Below are 21,001 nucleotides of genomic sequence, written 5' to 3'. Positions count from 1 at the left end.
AAATTATCATGTTTTGTCTGCCCTTAATTATGTTTAATAGTATCATGTTAGGGTTCGTTTAATAGTATCATGTTAGGATTATTATTGTTTTAGTATGTAGTACTCAGCTTTGCTGATTACGTGCTTTGTTTGTGTGTGTTGATCATGGCTATGCCTTATTGATCCTGTGATGACCCATCTTTGGTGAGCAGCCTCTAAGGATCAATAAGCGTTGCCCATCTACAGGTTTGAAGATGATGCATCATTGGGGATCGGGATTAGAGAGCTTGTAGTTATATTTGCTTTATTAGGTGATTTGGTTTGTTAACTTAAATTTGAAATTTGTCGTACTATTCGTATTTCCTTATTTCAGTTAATTGGTTTTGGACCCAATATGTAATAAGATTATTTATGAACCTACAAGTTAGTTTTATGTTTTCCGCTGCAAAATTCTGAATAAGCCGTTACGTTTTCACACGGGCGATAATACTTTGATAATTCCCTACAGTTATGTTTAAAAAGGGGTATTTTAGAAAATGGAAATTGTCAGGGTGTTACGGATGGAGCTCTTCGTCCTGCATATATATTGCTTTATTCTTGGGATGGCGATGTAGATGTGTGTTGACTTGACTGGGTCTTCACCTATGACGCAATCTGGGTTGTCAGACTTCGTTCCGGGTCGGGTTATGGCGGCTGCTGCGCAGCGGAAGCAGGATAAGTATGCGGCACGTTGTAAGGCTTTGGGTTACGGTTTCTTTCCTTTTTCCTTCTCTTCTTTTGGGGAGTTAGAGAAAGGGGCTGTTTCGTTGCTGAAGCGGGTCCAGATGTACTCCAGGGGTCAAGACATTGGGGCACGGGCAGCTGCCCACATTTTCAGCAGGATCGGGTTCGCCATAGCTAGAGGAGTGGGGGCCCAGATTGTATCTCGGCTCCCCACCAACTTCTTGTAGTTTACTTGATCTTTGTAGCTTGTTAAGCTTGTAACGTTTTGGTGGTTTCCCACAATAATAATAATAATAATAATAATAATAATAATAATAATAATGATAATAATAATAATAATAATAATAACAAAAATAATAATAATTATTATTATAATTATCATAATAATAAATGATTAAAAAGGTCTGGTCTGGTCTGGTCTGTTCTGATCTGAATATTACTGATCTGGTCTGATCTAATTTAATAAAGTCTGATCTGATCTGAATATTGCTGATCAATTCTTTCAAGAATTCTCGACTAGATTCAAATCAGCTCATTCTAATTCAAGAAACATCAATATCTCTGGATTCAACCTTGTATTTCTGAAGAAGATAATAATAATTTGACACAACCTTTTTTTAGATGACGAAATAAAGTATGCCTTTTTTAACATGTCACCTTATAAAGCCCATGGTTCGGATGGATATGGACCAATATTTTTCCAACATTACTGCCCAATTATTGGCCAAGATATATGCAAAGCCATTAGAGGTTTCTTTCATAACAAAATTTTATTACGGCAAATTAATCATACGATTATTACTTAAATACCTAAGACAAAAAACCCAAATAGGGCACATCATTATAGACCAATTAGTTTCAGTACAACTATTTACAAAGCTATAGCCAAGATCTTGGTCAATAGAATTAAACCTTTGCTAAAAAAGATAGTAGGACTGTACCAAAATGCATTTGCACCGGAACGAGCAATCCAAGACAACATACTAATAGTAGAAGAAATTCTTAATAAGTTTAATAAGTAAAAAAATAAGACAGGATGGCTAGCTCTAAAGCTAGATATGGAAAAAGCTTATGATAGGGTAGAATGAGATTTTCTTTGGTCTACTTTAAGAGCATTTGGCTTTAATGAAACATTGATTAACTGGATTAAGCCTTTTGTTACCACAATATCTTACTCTCTTGCAATAAATAATAATACAACGCGAATAATCTCTCCAACAAGAGGATTACGACAAGGGGATCCTCTTTCCCCGGTACTATTTGTTATTTGTATGGAAGATTATCTCGAAAACTCTTATTACATGCTCAAGACAAAACTAGTGGCATTGGTATCAAAGTCATGCCCAAGGGTCCTAATATTCCTTGCTTACTTTTTGCAGACGACAGCTTATTATTTTGTAATGCTAAATCGACATCTTGTGCGATGCTAAGGAATATTTTAAAAGATTTTTCATTATGTCGGGACAGATGATAAATTTTCACAAGTCCTCGCTAGTCTTTTCAAAATATGTGAATAACAACAGAAAAAGGCAATTAGCTAGGTTTTTTAATATGACTCCAAAAGCATTCCTTGGACGTTATTTAGGAGTCCTATTTAACTCAAAGACCTTCACTAGGAATAATTTTCAACATTTAGTAACAAATGGGTTGGTCCTCAAATATGATTTTCAAAGCCGGAAAAATAGTTTTAATTCAGAGTAATCTAGAAGCCATGCCTTCTTATGCAATGACGACATCTCGGCTTCCAAGACAATTTCTAATTCTTTAGATCAAATCAACCATAATTTCTTCTGGAAATAATCTGATGACAAAAAGAGTATACCCATGATTGCTTGGGATAAAAAATTTCTTCCCAAGAATCAAGGTGGTTTAGGTCTCCGCAAAATTGATGCTGTAAATTCTACTTTTCTAGCAAAATTAGGATGGAAAATAATTTCTGACCAAAACAATTTATGGGTCAAGATTATCCAAGCTAAATATTTATAGAGACAATACTTTTTTAATTGTAAACCTCAAGCAAAAGATTCTTGGATATGGAAAAAAAATTCTACATATCCGACCTCTTCTGCTTCAAGGTATACGATGGAAAATTGGTTCGGGATCTAATTTTGTGTTCTGGCTAGATAATTGGTGTTATTCCACTAATTTAATATCGCTATTGAATTTAGATATTTCTGTTATAGAAGATTTGAATATTACAGTAGATCACTTCATTACTCTTTCGCGTACATGGGATGAACATGCTTTAGCTTTGGTGGTTCCTCCTTCAGTAGTTCAAGTCACCAAAGGTATTCCCTTACCTGTCACGAACCTATTAGATCAACCATGTTGGGGTTTTTCTAGTAACGGAAACTTTACAGTTAAATCTGCCACTAGGTTAGCACATAATGCTATTTCTCACGTTAAATGGGAATACGACTGGATTTGGAAGCTAGATATTTCCCCTAAGTTAATTTTTTTTATGGAAACTTTTGCATAATGGTCTACCTACTAGTATATCGAAATATTGACGTTCTTATTAGTTTCCCTTTCTGCGGCTCTCACACTGAAACCCAAGATCACCTCTTTCTCCGTTGCCCTTCAACTAAAGAATTTTGGAATTCTGCTACAACTATCCGTTGGTTAGGTACGCACCTTCAAGAAACTTCTATTGTTTCTTTGTTCCAAAAGATGCGAAATAATGTCAGTCTCCCAATAAAGAAAATAATTACTTCCTTCTGGAGCATCTGGAAAATGCGAAATGCAACTATTTTTAAACACGCCTCGTTATCTGCTATAGGACTCTATACAAGAGCTTTTAAAATTTTTAACGAATGGAAAACTCGCACGTGTTTCGACTCTTTAGAATCACGTTCACTAAACAAAGCTCCAAAAAGTTCATATCATTCTATCTAGGTTTCTTGGACGCCACATGCCCCTGGCACATTCAAACTTAACTTTGATGGCTCTGTCCGCCATAACTCAAGTGCCGCAGGTGTCGTAATTAGAGACCATCTTGGAAACAATATCGCTAGTCGGTCTTTCAATCCTGGGGCTACCCTCCATTTTCTTGCAGAATCTATTGCACTTCGCAATGGTTTACTATTGGCAATAAAAAACAATATTCGATACTCTCATTGAGGGATATATTTTACTTATAATTCAGATTTTGCAACAACGAGCTCGTTGCCCCTGAAAAATACAACTTCTTATGGATGATATAAAACATTTGCTATTTAATTTCAATAGCCATAATTCGAGACATGTATATCGAGAATCTAACCGAACTGCTGATTACTTAGCATCCAGTGGTCATCACATTAATAGTCAACTAGATATTGATCCTTTCGCACACAATATATTTTATTATTTTCTTTCCTTAGATAAGTTAGAGTACAGTCTCGAGAGAAAACTGTCCTAACTTCTGTGTACTTTTCATTTCCAAAAAAAATAAAAATAAGAATAACAATGATGTTCGTTGATTCTCATTCTCATTCTCATTCTCATTCTCTTTCACTTTCCCCTTCTCCAACTAAGCGGCCCCTCAACACTATGAACATCGATGATCTTTCAAGTGTTACCAGTTCTACTCCCTGTTTCAACTACAATGAATATCGAATCCCAAATTCCTACAACTTCTTTTTCATCTTCATGGAACAAAGTAAAACAATTAAAACACCACCAATGAAGACCAAAAGGAGTTCGAAAGCATCAAACCGATGAAATTGGCGTATGTAATTTTCATTTTTATATTTTATAATTTTCCTCCATAATTTCATAAATTTGACCAATTCTTCTTATATTCATAATATTATTCCTGGAATTATTGATTACCCAGTATCTATAAATCTATAATTGTTGCTTAAAGTTAATTAATTTATTTGATTCATCATGCACGTCGCCAATTTTTGTTTGGTTTGTTAGATTGTTTAGCTTCAATTTGGTCCCTTTTTATATTTATTCAAACTGTTACTTTACCAATTTAGCGAGGGTTTTACTCTTTTATAATGTCAATTTGATTGATCCATCGCTGACAATGACAAATTGACAATAATGGTTAATTATCCTGCTGTAAATAATTACTATCATACGAGTATGAGCCAATTCTCTGTTTGGTTTATTGTTTAATGATGGATATCATTTGACTGAGTATATAGTTGAGAGATTTACTCTTTTGTATACTATTAATTTGATTGATCGTTGACAATGATTGTGGCAAATTGGCAATCATGTTAATCCTTTTGGATGCTAACTATTAGTGGCTTTGCTGTTAGATATCTTGTTTAGCCATGTACAATTCGACATCATTTGACTGAGTATATAGTAGAGTTTTCTTGTTATGTTCTTTAACTTCATGTATTACTATAAATAATAATGAAACATTTAGTTGAATAAACTAATAGGGGTTGACCAATTTCGTTTCTTTAGTTTGCTTGTCATTGAATTACTGGAAATCAATCAAAATTTTCTGTACAAGTCATATTGCTATACAGTTCTGTTTTGTCGCCTGAATTGATCAAGTTGGATCATATCAATGAGTCTTAACATAGCAGTTTGCCTACTTTTGATATGTCTGCAAATTACTATTATAACCTCGGAAACACACTCTAATGACGGTTAGTTTGATCCTTTCTTCATCTATGGTTAGGTTGAGATCAAAGTCTTCATTTTCTTACTTTTATGAGAACTTATCTGCATTTGTGTTTCCTCTTTCAATCTTCTCATTAATTATGATTGTTCTTTTCCGTTATTATGTTTACCTTTCTTGCACATGAAATAAATGTTTATATGCTCCCTATGTTTGAATTACTTTTGTAGCGCTTCTTATGCCATTGGAGGTTACAGCATTCTGTGAACTATCCATTTTGCTTTATTGATGTGTTATGATGGATTGGTCGTGACGAATAGGATCTATTTTGACTTGTAATCTACAGAGTATTTGTTTCATGTTTGTGGTTTATCTAAGATTCTACTTGCTCAGATGAAGATGAAGATGAAGAAACCAAGATGTTAGAGTGATTAGTGCCTGTTAAATTTGAAAGATTACCTTTAGCTCGACAGTGTTTTAGAAACATAAGTGTGTGACCTTGTGGCCATGAAGGGTAGCAGATGTTCATAGTTGATGGAGGTAGCCTTAAATAAAATTTACGGACGCATTAAGATATCTCTCTAAGCTTAATATCTTTGAGAATCTTCGTTAAGAATGTAAAGTTGGATGGTGATATTGGATTTAAACATGGTGCTCTTGTAGTTGGTTGAGCCTTGATTTTATATAGTTTGTAGTTTGTTATCCATGGATTACACTTCCTCCGTCCCTATTTACTCGTCTCACTTTCCGTATAGAGTTGTCTCTATCTATTTGGCACACTTTTCTGTTCTTCCTTAAATGGCATATACCCACTATTTTCATATTATTCCTCCCTATTCGTTTTATACCCACTACCCACTAACTATAATAAAAAAATACACCACTACCAACTATCACATTTTAAATAAAAAGTCAATTTATTAGACTAAAGCTCTATTTTGGTTAGAGTGAGTCGAGTTAGTAGGGACACAAGAATTACTTGTATTCTACTTTAGTACTTGTTATTTATTGAGAATTTCAATCAACTTTTTTAATAACATAGGAAAGAGTATTTACCTTACTACTTACTTTTTACCATTAGTATTTAGTTGTATCTTTTGTTTTTTTTTTTTGTTCATTTTTTTGTGGAGCTTGAAGGACTACGCCTTGGCCTAATTTTGCAATTTTGCACCGGAACCAATTGGTTGATTTCTTCTTTTTTATCCCAAGGCTTCCTGCAGAAAAGGGTCTTTAATTGTACTAATAGTTGATGAACAATGGATTTTCAACTTTATATGTGAGGTAGGATGTGTTTGTGGAGACGTTAAAATGGGAAAGAGTTGTTGACTACAGATTATTTGTGTAGCATCATAATGAGAAGTAATCAAAGAGACCTGGTATTAGACCCATTGACGGGCCTTATAAAAAGCTTGCATCTTTTGTTGCTTGTCATTAAGGGGGCGTTCTCTTCACCGGATGAAACCTGAACTTATCTGGACTGGACTTATCTCTATTATATAAGTGAAGAGGGGAGGGGTATTTTGGTAACACCACTTTTGGTGTCCCCCTATGATAAGACTAAATTACCCTCTAAATTTTCACAATTAAATTCAATTAAAAAGCTAATTATTTATTGATTTAAAAATCTGATTATTTATTGATTTTAAAAACTGAAAATCAATAACAAAACAAGAAAGTTTTTCGGTGCCAGCATTATGGGCTAATCCCCATATGTGTAAAATTTAATGGTCTAATATTTGGAGATCTTTGACTTTCTAGAATATTTTCCATAAGATGGTAAGATATGATTATGTAGAAAAGACTATAAGAGTATAGTTGCACGTAGTATGTACAAGATCTTTGATTACGCTCATACATCAATATTAAGTAAAAATACAGTTTTAAGTTTTTAATAATTTCGCATGCATCGCGTGCATATAAAATATATATCTCTATTTTATAAGGGAATTCATGAGGTAAATTTAGTAAATTGCCTTTTGGTGTCCCCCTATGAAATATCCTTAATAAGTTTTAATTTCATTTAATTATAATAATTCTAAAAACTGATAATTAATGTCATATTGTAAAAAATGATATTTTAATGCACGTGACAACTAAAAGTTAACAATAATTTAATTTAACTCCTATAGCAAACATGAAAGCAATTTTTAAAGCAGTTAAAAAAATTGGAATTCAACCCTTCAATCTTACATTTTTTTTTATTAAAAAGTTAAACTTAGTCTACTCTTAATCATACCCTAATTTTATATGGTTATACAAGCACTTTTTCGGCAAAAACGCAAAAAAAAATGAACAAGTAAAAACACAATCTTTTACGTTTATTTTAGTTAATTTGTTATTACATTAATTCCCAAATAGATTTTATTACATATAAATACGTATATTTGTTTTCTTTAGTTTTAAATAAATTTTCCTACACGTTTTAGAAAATGTACTTAGTTTTAAGAATGTGTAGCGTGTATATACGCCTATGTTTTAATTAACAAATTAGAGAAGAAAGTCATTGAAGTATTATTTTAGTTCATTATAATCAAACTTTAGTTTAATAACTTAGCACTTAGGTGTCCACATAAGATATCGATAATACAAAGAATTTATAAAATGTTAGAACATACTTGCGAATATATCATATCAGATTTTTAAAAATATCTGCACGCATTGCGTGCATAGAATACTAGTCTGAATTTATTGGAACTGATTAAACCTGATTGACATGATATGACTTGATTGGAATTATTAGACTTGATTATTAGAGTGTAAAGTTAAGAGAGTAAACTTATAGGATCTGATTGAAATTTATTGACCTTATAGGACCTAATCTGAAGTAGTTAAACCTGAAACTTATTGTTTGTAAGGTGAAGAGAATGCACCCTAAATCCTCTCTTTATCATCCTCTCTCTATCGTGTGTGTGCATGCTATCTCCCAAGTCTTGAGACTCTTAACATCTTCAATGGTGTACTGGCTCGTGAATCAATAATGGTGATATGAACTTCGTGCAATTTAAGATTCGTAGCTTGAAGCTGAGAATGGGCTCTGTATTATGCAGTTGTTGGACTATCGTCCCTGAAAGAACTCTGGGAGAATGTGCCACCATCATGGAATGCTTTTCGTGATCCTTGTGGAGATCACTGGGAAGGAATCGTCTGCAATAATACCCGTGTGATTTCTATGTAAGTCATATCTGCCATTACATCTACATTACAGCCATACACATCTTAAATCATTTCCTGATTTGATTCTGAAAGTTGTCTCATAACTTTATCAAGCATTGGACTGAAGGGAAAACTGTCAGGTGATATCCAGCAGTTATCTGAACTACAAACTCTGTATGTTTTTTAACATGCTCTTTCACTCTTCTTTTTCTAATTTATTGAATAACAACAAAAACCGTCGACATCTTACCCTTCTTTTTACTTCTATATCTTTGGTGAATTATCACGTATACATGCTATACTGCTTAGCTCCTTTACGTTCTTTGTATGTGACCTGTTGTCATTACTGTATTTTCATTTAGCACAGCTTTCACAGTCATTTGATCACCTGACATTTGGTATTTTATCAACTTGTGTTCTTCTACAGATTTTCCATTGTTTTTGAAAATTATAAGTCTCCTCTTTTTCCTTTATTTGATTTATGACCTCCTATTTACACCATACGTTTTTTTATTTCTTTATATGTAGGGACCTGTCCTCTAACAAGGAACTGACTGGCTCTCTTCCTGAAGCAATTGGGAGATTATCAAAGCTCACAAACCTGTAAGAAGTGTCAATTTACAAATCTATATGTTACTTGAAAATTAAATCTCTTTACAATAAGTATTTCCTGTTGCACTGTAGGATCCTGGTTGGCTGCAATTTCATTGGCAAAATTCCAGACAGCATAGGATCTCTGTCAAATCTGATATTCTTGTAAGAAATATTGGCTCTTGCATTGTTTGTTTAGACTATTGCATATTTGATTTTGAGATCATCTAAGGGCTTTTGTGTTACAAAATTTCCATCTGCCTCCCTCCCCCCCCCCCCCCCCTTGTTTCTTTTTCATATTATGATATCTGAAGTCTGAATTGGTGTTCTGCAGATCACTGAATTCTAATAGTTTCAGTGGGCCTATCCCGAGTTCAATTGGCAATCTTTCTAAGCTCTATTGGCTGGATCTAGCTGAAAACAAGCTTACTGGATCATTGCCTGTATCAAATGGGACTAGACCTGGTTTGGATATGTTGCACAATTGCAAGCACTTGTATGTCCGATAATGTTTATAATTCAGTTGAAATAAATTTCTAAAATCAGTCACTTTTTTCTTTCCCAGTGAATCAATTATTGCATTTTTCCCTCTTTCAATCATTTAATTTTCAGTTTCTCATTGTCTGGGAACTATTTGATTGTCAGTCACTTTGGAAGAAATCAACTTTCTGGTGCGATTCCGCCTCAGCTACTCCATGCAAATATGACTGTTATTCATATGTAAGTACCCTGCAAACTAACATATAAGTTGCATTATGGAAGTCTCACTGACAACAGTTCATAATTACTCTTGAGCAAAGCTCACCTGATAAAGGATTTTAAATTGGTCCTGTTAAGTAAATACTATAGATTTAGGTTCTACTTAAGGTTTCTGATTCGGTTTTCTTCTTTATTTTTTAAAGCCTCAGGAATAAAAATCTGTTGTTTAGTTCTTTTCATTATATTACTCCTGTAGTCCAGCAGCATTTTATTATATTCATTTGTCTCTAAGCAGTAAATTAGGTTTTGAATATAATCCATTTACAGTAATTTGGATTATAGTTCAACTAAAGGTATATAACCCAATGTATTCACCTGCAAAACATGTGTTTGGAGCATCACAGGCTTCTGGATAACAATAAACTTACAGGAAGCATCCCATCGACAATAGGTCTAGTGAATAAAATGGAGGTTATGTAAGTATCCTCCATCACATCCTTCCTGAAAATATCATTGATAAGCAGAGTAATCGGAATGTAGTTATGTGTAATATTGACTTTTTATTATTTGACTTTGATGCTTATCATTCGACTGGATTGGAATTCGTTCAGTGGGTTTGTCCCTTCCAACATCACCAATCTTACTCGTGTAACTGATTTGTAAGTAAACAAGAAAGTCTGTCAACTTGATTTTGGACTTTGTGCAACCTAAAGTATCCGCGCAATTACTTTTTTTTAATTTTTCTATTTATTTCCAGGCTTTTTTCTAACAACCAACTGACTGGCCCTATGCCTGACCTTACTGAAATGAGCGGTCTCAATTACTTGTAAGTTAAGAACCATAATGTATTCAAGAGCTACAAAAGTTTCTAAAACCTGACGATCTATATTTTTCTGTGTGTAGGGACATGAGCAACAATAGTTTTGAAACCTCAGATGTTCCATCATGGTTCACCACCTTGTCATCTTTGACTACTCTGTATTGCTTTCTATCTCCATGGAACTTTTTTTTTCCTTTTCTTGAAGGCATTATATTATCACCGTTGACGTAGAATATTTCATTGATTTATGTTCTTTCTTTCTTTTATTTTTTTATCCCTAGCTTATGATCGGATCCATCCTAATGCAACTTTATTTTAATCTAAGGATATTTCTTCTGTTAGTTGTGCAACTGTCCAAGTAAAATCAGGAATAAAGAAACTTACGTATAACTTGCTATTTATTTGACCATGTACATAATTCTTGCTCTTTGTTGATATCTATGCGTTTTCATTGCAGAATAATGGAAGCGACTCAAATTCAAGGTGATGTTCCAGATACATTATTCAGCCTCCCTCAGTTACAAAAAGTGTGAGTATCAGTTGGTATTTGATCTTATCAGTCCGGTGGGACTACTACTATTGAATATGCTGTGTTTCTTGTATAGAAGTTGCAATTGGTATATGATTTTATTAACTAAAATAAAATTACTGTGCACGGTGTGAGTGAAAAGGTATCTATATTTGACTCCTTACTATCTTTCCATGTAACTGAAGGGTATTGAAGAAGAACAGGCTGAGTGGCATATTGGATATTGGTGATAGCCGCAGCTCACAACTTCGGGTTGTTGATCTGCAAAACAACAATATTTCATCTTACACTCAAAGACCCAAAAACAGTGATGTCCAACTAATGTATGCTCTAAAATTCTCTTTTTCACCTCATATTCTAATATTTATTTTAAAGTTTGTAAATTGAATTCATCTGAGATGAGGGCTATTTTGTTTGCTGTAAATTTTCCTCCTCTTTTGTTCTTTGATTTTACAAAACAACAAAGTTAGAGGAAAGCGTATTCAATTTCTTTCAATGTGGGAATATATATTCCGATCAGGAAGGTAGACGTTACCCCCCCCCCCTGTTGTGTTATCTTCTTTATATCATGCAACTGACTAAATCTTGAAAAGGAAAAGTTCAAGTTAAATTTTGTTTGAATATTCTTAATGGAGAAAAATGTTTCATGCAACCAAATGGAGCTTAAGGTGTAGTAGTTTTCTGCGGTGTATTGTAACTGGAAACTATCTCTATTAATTTTTTGTAACTGGAAACTATCTCTATTAAGTTTTAATACCTTAACATGTTTTAATAATTTTGCAGTCTGGTTGGAAATCCAGTTTGTTCAGACACCGTCACAACACAGAGATATTGCATTCTACCTCAACAGTCCAATGTCTCATATTCAACACCAAAAAACTGTGCTCCTGTATGTGATTCAAATAAAGTTTCCAGCCTTAGTTGTCACTGTGGCTATCCGTACACTGGGATTTTGGTATTTAGAGCCCCAAAATTTTCAGACTTGGAAAATGTAACTTACTATAAGGATTTAGAAAATACACTTATGACAAGCTTTAAATCCTATAAAATCCCTGTTGATTCGGTGTCTCTAAGTAATATAAACAGGGCTCCTTCTAATTATCTTGAAATGACCTTGCAAGTTTTCCCTCTTGACCACGATAGATTCAATAGGACCGCGATATCTACTGTAGGCTTTATGCTCAGCAACCAGACCTTTAAGCCGCCACCAGATTTTGGACCGTTCTATTTTACTGCTAATGGCTATACAACCTTTGCAGGTAACTCTATGTTTGGAAAAAAAAGTTGCATAATACATTTCTTTGTACTGGTTCCTAACTGGAGTTTCCTTCTTAACATTCACCTTTTTGTTCCCACCATAGAACAATCTGTACCTGGATCGAGGAAGATATTAAGCATGACTGCCATCATTGCAATTGCTGTTGTAGGCGCTGCAGTTCTTCTAGTACCATTATGTATTGTAACTATCATTTGTTGCCGTAAGAAGAGATCTATCAAAACTGTGGATCCAGACAATACTTTCGGTAAATATTTTTCTTTTACATGAATATATTGGAAGTTGGAAGGTACATTTGACATCAATATATTGGATGTTGGAAACAACCTCTCTGCAATTGCAATTGCAGGGGTAAGGTTGTGTACGTCCGACCCCCCCTTACCTTGCTTCTTGCGGGAGCCTCTTTGAGGCAATGGGGTAATGATAATGATAATGATAATGATATTGGATGTTGGAAGTAACACTTTATGATGTTTTTAATAGAGAAGGTTCATTTTTATGACAAAATTCATCTCAAAAAGACCTAGAATCCTCAAGATTAACTCAAAGTAGCAAACATGCAAGCAAGAAATGAAATTAAAGGATACAAAAGAGACTCAGTCTCTCTGTAATTATAACATGACCACATATAGAGAAGCATCTCACTCAGTCTCGCATTCATGTTGCAGTCTGTCATTAGTATTGAGCTTATCCAAGTCACACGCCCTGATGAAAGGCTTTGCACTATTCTGATTTCTGAACCTTCCGCACCTCATAGTTATAACCATCACATCATCATTACTTTTAGAAGTGTATGACAATACTTTATAACTTGTAGGTCTTACATCAGCTGCATCTTGGATGTCTCCTGGAAGCACCACTAGCACATTGCCGCTGGCAGGATCAAGGGTATTTCCTCTTGAAGAGATAAAAAAGATGACCAATTATTTCTCAGAAGCCAATGTCATTGGGTCAGGGACCTATGGGAAGGTATATTTGTTACTGTGTAAATTGGTTACTACTACTTTTTGGATAATAATACGTGAGTAATGCAGAATCTCATCTCTATGCATTTTGGCTTGAAGTATCTAGACTCATATTTTAAAACTTGAACTATTCAGTCTAAAAATTTCATTTCTTATCTAAAAAAAATGCTTTGATCCTTCATTCATTAAATCTTTCAATTTTCAATTAAAGGTTCTTATTGCTCTGTCTTCTCTATGTTTCTCTAAGCGAGCAAGAATTTCATTTAAATCACTAATCAAGAGCAATATACAAACTAGACTCAGGAGAAAGTGAGCAAGTCTTCTAGGAAGGCTCCCTCAACCTAGTATTAATATATTACACATCCATCTCGAGACTACTTAACCAACTGATTTAATCACTAGACCATTTGTCAGTTACGAGAGCAAAGCATCCAATTTAATTCTATAATAAACTAGACATTGTTGAAACTTTAAGAGAGATGAAAGAGAGAAAGAAGAAGAAAACAATACTATGATCTTCATACTATCCAATTTAAATACATGAAGCGATTCCTCTTAAATAAGCTTAAGCAAAAACTAATGACTTAAGAATAGCAAACTGAAATTAAACGTGGGATGAATGTGACGCATTACCAAGATCATGTTCAAAGTAATATCCCACTAACAATGTTTATTTATTGACCAACTCCTAGAATATTGCAACAAATCTAGGAAAATTAGTAATTGTAATTTGAAGCACTACATCCAACGCGATCCATTGCTTCAAATTTCATGACCTTCACGTTTCACCTTGACCGAAACATCAATTCTCGAACACCATAAAGAGCTTGCTCTCTTTTTCCACATTTGAAGCAGAGATTTTTTTTGGTTTGCTCCAACGTAACACGTTTGTGTCCACGGAAATTGCTTCTTCCATAAGCAAAGTTTCCTTCATACTATCAAGTATTTGACGTACTTCTCGTCTAATTTCACAACATCTTGCCGACACTTCAATTTGTGATGCACATCTCATTATCAAAACAATTTCGTTGATGCACATTATCACCACACCACACCATATCTTCGGAGCACCTCTCTCCGCACGACGTTGTGAAACACTTCTCTTCACCATGATGCACATAATCGTCATTAACAAAAGAAAATTCAACTACTCTTGCCATGGTGGTTTGCCTATTCATTTTTTGCACTCAGACACAGAAGATGACCTACAATGGCTTCCTTCTTATTCTCTCTCAGTTATATATATATATATATATATATATATATATATATATATATATATATATATATATATATATATATATATATATATATATATATATATATATATATATATATATATATATATATATATATATATATATATATATATATATATATATCTAAGGGATCTAACCCGGCGCTGATACCATGTTGAAATTATAAGAGATATAAGAGAAGGGAAAGAAGAAGAAAACGATCTCTGATCTTCATTCTATCCAATTTAAAATACATGATGCAATGCCTCTTAAGTAGGGTAAAGCAAAAACTAATAACTTAAGAATAGCAAACGGAAATTAAACATGGGATGAATGTGACCCATTATCAAGATCATGCTCAAAATAATATCCCATTCATCATTATCATTACCCCATTGCCTCAAAGAGGCTCCCGCAAATGTTTATTTATTGACCAACTCCTAGAATATCCCACTAGGAAAATTAGTAACCATAATCTGAAGCACTACATCCAACAGACAATATATCAGATGCCTTCCAATAAGCATGTTTCCTAGCTTTCCATAGGTGATACATCACAGCAGAAAAAGTAGCTAAACAAACTTTCTGTTCTACTTTGATCTTGCATATCTTCCAATCCCAGACTTTCCACACCGTATGAACACTTTTCATCTCCTGATATCTGACTTCAATCCAATTGCAAATCTTTTTATACCACATACTACTGTGCATACTTAATCTTTCTATAGTCACATACTTATGTTTAATGAACAGACACAAGGCATCTCTCATCCTCACAAACTCTTGCAGCCTTGATCCGTTCTTTTATTTTTAGCTTGTCCAAAGTAACCGTTCAGTCGAAGGGAATGTTTAAGCTCATATAAGCTGCATTTATCCTGTAATTCTTAGCTGGAAAGCACCATTGATTTATAACAAAAGCCTGCTTCAGTAACTCTGACCTGATGTTCCTCCATCACCAGCAGCTGAACTTGGTATATTATGTTCTTCGTCTTCTTTCTTCTTTCTTCCCTCTTCCAATCCAATACTATAATGTTAGTTTCTATTAACATTTATTTATATGTATAGTACAGTATAGTTATGTTACGGTTTGATATATTCACATGCTTAAGTACTTAAATTAAGTCCATACAAAATACTTACTAATATAGTCCCAGTACTTAGTCTTCATCCTACTCCATCCCAATTTATCAGTTAATTATCATTTGTATGCATTTAAAATATTTGCAACTGGTAATTTTTTTCCCATTGAGATGACTCCCAAATATTGAAGAGTAATAAACTTAAATTGTATATTGGATGAATAAGATTACAAGGAGGAAGCATCTGACAAATTAGTTTTGCATTTAACAACTAATTAGTATACCATACTTCGTTCGCTTAGTATTAATTGACACATTTCTTTAGGCACATTTTCTATTTCATGATTCAAACATTAATATCTTAATTATGAATAAGAAAAAATTATAAAAAACTGATATTTGGAAAATATTCATTGAGACGAATCTAACAAGATCCTACATGACTATGTTTTTTCTCAAGTATAAATCACAAAAGTAAGTCAAAGTAACTAGTGTGAATAGTGCCAAGGTCAAAACGTGTCAACTAATAAGAAATGGAGGAAGTATATCGGTATGAACAAAATTGTTACAGATTATCATGTCAAAGTAAATGGATAAAATGAAGTATTTTAAAAGAAAAATAACCCTTGCGTTCAAGGGATAAAAACTAGTGAATAAAAAGGGGGTGATTCACTTGCTACCTTTTCCATACGGAAACCTGTCATGTTAACTGATAAAAACTTTACCTTATTTTAGTAGCCGTGGGTTACTTTTTTTTCTTTTTCATTCTATTACCTTTTCCCTCCTTCAAATAGTATATAAACACCATTCCAAACTACTTGTCTTTTGTATTTATAACTGTGCCTCATCAGGTTTACAGAGGGACACTTACAAATGGCCAGCTAGTTGCTGTTAAAAGAGCAGAGCAAGGTTCACCACAGGGTGATCTTGAGTTCAAAACTGAAGTGGAGCTTCTATCAAGAGTTCATCATAAGAACCTTGTTAGACTGTTTGGTTTCTGTTTGGAGAAAGGAGAACTCATATTGATCTATGAGTATGTACCAAACGGCACCTTGAAAGAGAGTCTCTCAGGTATATATATTTGCTTAATTTGTTCTTTTTCTCTTTCTTCCCCGTGCCTGCACCATCAATAATAGCTGGATTGAATCCCAAACGAGTAAGCCACTGGATTATTTACAAGAATCACAACCAATCAAAAAGTTATCATTTAATCCTTTAAAGCTTCAGGCTTTTCTGAGTATCGACTGTGAATTACGAGTTTCAAGTGGATAATGATTTATACTATCTTAGAATGATACTCCCTCCGTATTTAAATATGAATCACATATGGCCGGGCATGGGTATTAAGGAAGAAGAGTTGAATGAAATAAAATAATAATAAAATAATAAAGCAAGTGGGGTTGGGGTAAATATTTTAATCAAGTAAAAAAGAAGTGGGGAACATTAAATTTTGGAGGGGTGGGGGGTTTCTAAATTAATGGTTTAATATGATGGTGGGTCATAATAAATTAGCAATCCGTGAAATATGGATCATGGTGCACAATGATCATGATGCACCAAAAAACATATGTGGATAAGCAAAAGAACATGACAATACGACAAAAGAACATGCGATATAATATTTCGGACAATTTGTTTTTTACTACCTAAAAAAATCGAAAATTTGTTTTTTACCACCTAAAAAACCAAAATTTGTTTTTTACCACCTAAAAAACCAAAACTTGTTTTTTACCACCTAAACAAAATATAAAACTTGTTTTTTACCACCTTTAAATTGGAAAATAGATGAAATCGTTAATGTGAGGGGACACAATAACGGTAATGTCTCTGATATTTTCTCTTCTTTCACAATTTCATCTATTTGACATCCCTTCCCTTCCTCTGCTTCGTTCTCTTGCATGAAATCACTTAATTTTTCTTCCCATTAATTTACAAAATTGACAAAATCAATGGTAGTAAAGAGAAGAGGGTGAAAGAGTCAAAGAAAATCATATAGGGTTGTAAATAATTGGAGGGAAATTGAATTAGTGGACCTCAATAACTATATCATATATTTTTCCATTTTTTAGGTGGTAAAAAACAAGTTTTAATTTTTTTTAGGTGGTAAAATACAAGTTTTAGAATTTTAGGTGGTAAAAAAGAATTTATCCTAATATTTCACTTTTTTGTTATAAAAAAGAATATAATATTTCACTATTTATTAAAAATATAAATAATAAATATGTTCATATTCTTTTCAAGTAATCAAATGTTATTTTAATTATATATTAGTGTTCTTAAGGTGCACCATGTTCACTTTGCACCATGGTCCACCTTCTAAATTGTGGTAAATTAGATATATTATTTAGTTAGAAGGTGGGGTAGAAAAATTACTAAAAATGGAAGTATGACTCCTAATAAAATACGGCCGGAAATGGTAAGTATGACTCCTAATAAATACGGAGGGAGTAGTCATTTGTTAAAAATTTGATACTATCTTGCCTTAGATGGGTTTTCCATGGTTTTTATGGACCCCTTTACAAATCTTAAGAATTCATTAAGGCTAATGTTCTACTTCAATGTTTCGTAGTAATGAGAAACAATGAATTGGATATTACTTGATGGAGGTTCCAAATTTCATTATTTTATTAACCAATATTTGGTTGGCATAGATAACAGACCATAAAACAAGAGACTAATGAAGATTTGATTAATAAACTGAAATTACAAGAAGTAACCGATATTCAAGCATTGGAGAGGCTTGATTTCTCTCCCAATGAGCTCTTAAAATCTCAACCAAATTACTCCACAATTTCACATCCCATTCCCAGTCAATAACCTCTCTATATATAGTACTACTTCCCTAACTAACCCCTAACTTATTCCCCAGATACCCCTACTAACTTATAAAACTATTTCCTAAACTACCCTTCTCCATAATATCGGTTCATTGCACATGCATGACTAATAAATATTTTTGTGCGAATGCTGGTATTTTATGCTACACAATATGTTAATGATTCGTAGAAAGAGTTTGTAAGTGAACAAATATGTATGTGTTACGGGCCTACGGCACTGGAGGTTTCTGCGCTGAAAGTGTGAAAGTAGTGAATATCCCAAATTTGGTGTCAACCTGTAAATCCTTGTCCTAATGATGATTTTTTGTGTTTTATGTAGGAAAATCCGGAATAAGGTTAGACTGGAGGAGAAGAATCAAGGTAGGGCTTGGTGCGGCAAGAGGTCTAGCATACTTGCATGAACTTGCCAGCCCACCAATTATACACAGGGACATCAAGTCGAACAACCTTCTCCTTGATGAACACTTAAATGCAAAAGTTTCTGACTTTGGTCTATCCAAGCCTCTGCTTGATGTTGGAAAGGGTCATATCACCACCGAAGTGAAGGGGACAATGGTGTGTATACATTCTTCTAAATCCATCATAAGTCATCTGAGTTGATCGGCACAAACATAATCTAAACTGAATTAGCCGAACCATACCCGATCTGGATGATCCATTTTCTACTTTTATGATTTTATCCACCAGTGAAATATTCATGAAAAGTATATTATTGATGTTGGCTGCTCATTGTTTCTAATGAGTTGTTAATATTTGATTTTATTGATGCAGGGATACTTGGATCCTGAATATTACATGAGTCAAAAATTGAATGAGAAAAGTGATGTTTACAGCTTTGGGGTGCTAATGCTGGAACTTGTTACAGGAAAGGCACCGATTGACAGAGGAAGATACATAGTGAGAGAAGTGAGGAATGCCATTGATAGAACACAAGACTTATATGGTCTTGATGAGTTTCTGGACCCAAGTATCGGACTTGGCTCCGAATTAAAGGGGTTCGAGAAGTATGTCGATTTTTCACTTAGCTGTGTGGAAGAATCAGGAGTAGATCGCCCTAGCATGGGAGAGGTCGTAAAACAGTTCGAAGAGATACTTCAAATGGCTGGTTTGAATCCCTATAGCGATTCAACCACCAGTTCCGGGGCATTTGGTCATGGAAATTCACGGCATCTATATGGGGATGAGTCCCTCTACGGTTATAGTGGACAACTCCCACGCTGATTATAACTGGTTTTCCTAAGGCTTGTTTGAGTCATGCAGTATGTACTCCGTAGTTGTGTATATGGTGTGACACTGTCTACGACTTGTAGAATTATAGACTTGGAAATTGGAATGTGTTATTTGTTGCTATTGCAAACTATGAGTAATACTATGTTATCTCACGTCCAAAAATAAATATACGTACTACCTAATTGATCGTTAAGAAAAAACTAAATACTATGTTATCTCGCCTTGTGTATTATTTAATTATAGTGTTCAAGGGTTTGGTGGTGGTTTCACTTCCGGCAATATCTTCATTTCCGGTAACATTGATTACTTCGATAATATTTCCGATACGAATCATATTTCCGCTTCCAGCAATATCTTCGTTTCAGACAAATATTCTCGTTTTGCCTTTTGGTGATTTGTTTAGCTCCCACTGAAACCAACATCCATCATTTCCGAATATCCATTATTAGAGTATTTACTTAATATAATATTTACCTAAATACTTGATCCGTTCACGCACTATTTGTATACAACGTATTTTTCCGTATTTATAAATATATTTTATTATATTTATAAAGCATTTTTATGATTTTTAGAATTTAAATCGTATTTAAATATTATTTAAATATATATTTATTAATTAGAATAATTATTATTTTAACAACTACAAAACGAATTTATTATTCGAGGTCGGGAAATTATTTTGGGTTTCGATATTAAAAAGGTTTGAATTAATTTTAAGCCCAACTCGTTTTCATGGGTAAGCCCAACTAAAGTTTCTAATTTAAAATCCTAATTCAAACCCAATCATTAAATGTAAGCCCAATACCCAATTTACTAAGCCTACCCCACTAGGGATTATGGAAGCCTATAACTACCCCTTATATTTCAATTGGATCCCCTTCATTAAACCCTCATTATTTCTCTCCCTCTCTCTTGCACCCTACGACACCCTCTCCTCCTTTGCTTCCCTTCCCTTGTGTCGCATAGCCCAGCCGAGCATCCCTTACTCGTGCCCTTGCGTCGCTGCCCAGCCGAGCACTCTTGCTCGCTGCTGCCTTCGTCCCTCGCTCGACGCCAGCCTCACACACTCGTTCTCTCTCCTCTCGTCGCTGCTCTCCCTTGCACACTCGCACAACCCGCGCCCCTCTCTCCCTCGGCGCAGCTGCTTCCCTTCACGCGCAATCCCGCCCAGCCACGAGCACTCGTGCTCTCTCTCTCTCTCTCTCTCGCCCTCCTGTCGCGCGCCCTTGCTGCCTTCGGTCGCACACCCGCACACACACAAGAGCACTCGTGTGTGTGTGTCGCGCACCATACTCCGTATATTTTTTTTTTC

The 21,001-nt window shown here is 34.2% G+C and overlaps 1 protein-coding gene across 1 annotated transcript; it reads left to right on the top strand.

The window, feature by feature from the left end:
• The first annotated feature begins 1,352 nt into the window (after positions 1-1,352).
• LOC110777740 (leucine-rich repeat receptor protein kinase HPCA1-like) lies at positions 1,353-19,677 on the top strand. Its single transcript, XM_056839116.1, has 20 exons — positions 1,353-1,452; positions 2,871-2,990; positions 8,317-8,440; positions 8,516-8,596; positions 8,951-9,025; positions 9,107-9,178; positions 9,348-9,509; positions 9,659-9,733; positions 10,117-10,184; positions 10,296-10,371; positions 10,470-10,538; positions 10,616-10,690; positions 10,990-11,061; positions 11,247-11,384; positions 11,845-12,320; positions 12,423-12,584; positions 13,167-13,306; positions 16,471-16,690; positions 18,776-19,011; positions 19,228-19,677. Exons 1-20 carry the CDS (start codon positions 1,353-1,355, stop codon positions 19,675-19,677), a joined length of 2,991 nt encoding a protein of 996 aa, XP_056695094.1.
• Positions 19,678-21,001: the final 1,324 nt, after the last annotated feature.

The sequence above is a fragment of the Spinacia oleracea genome, chromosome 3, assembly GCF_020520425.1.
Source record: "Spinacia oleracea cultivar Varoflay chromosome 3, BTI_SOV_V1, whole genome shotgun sequence".
Taxonomy (NCBI): domain Eukaryota; kingdom Viridiplantae; phylum Streptophyta; class Magnoliopsida; order Caryophyllales; family Amaranthaceae; genus Spinacia; species Spinacia oleracea.
The sequence above is the reverse complement of the archived record's forward strand: the minus strand, read 5'-3'. Positions and strand labels throughout refer to the sequence as shown.

Coding starts and splice junctions, on each gene's coding strand:
- LOC110777740 (XM_056839116.1), top strand. CDS start 1,353: ATGTCACCTTATAAAGCCCATGGTTCGGATGGATATGGACCAATATTT. Junction 11,385..11,844: donor AACAGTGATGTCCAACTAAT/GTATGCTCTAAA, acceptor ATAATTTTGCAG/TCTGGTTGGAAATCCAGTTT. Junction 16,691..18,775: donor CTTGAAAGAGAGTCTCTCAG/GTATATATATTT, acceptor TGTTTTATGTAG/GAAAATCCGGAATAAGGTTA.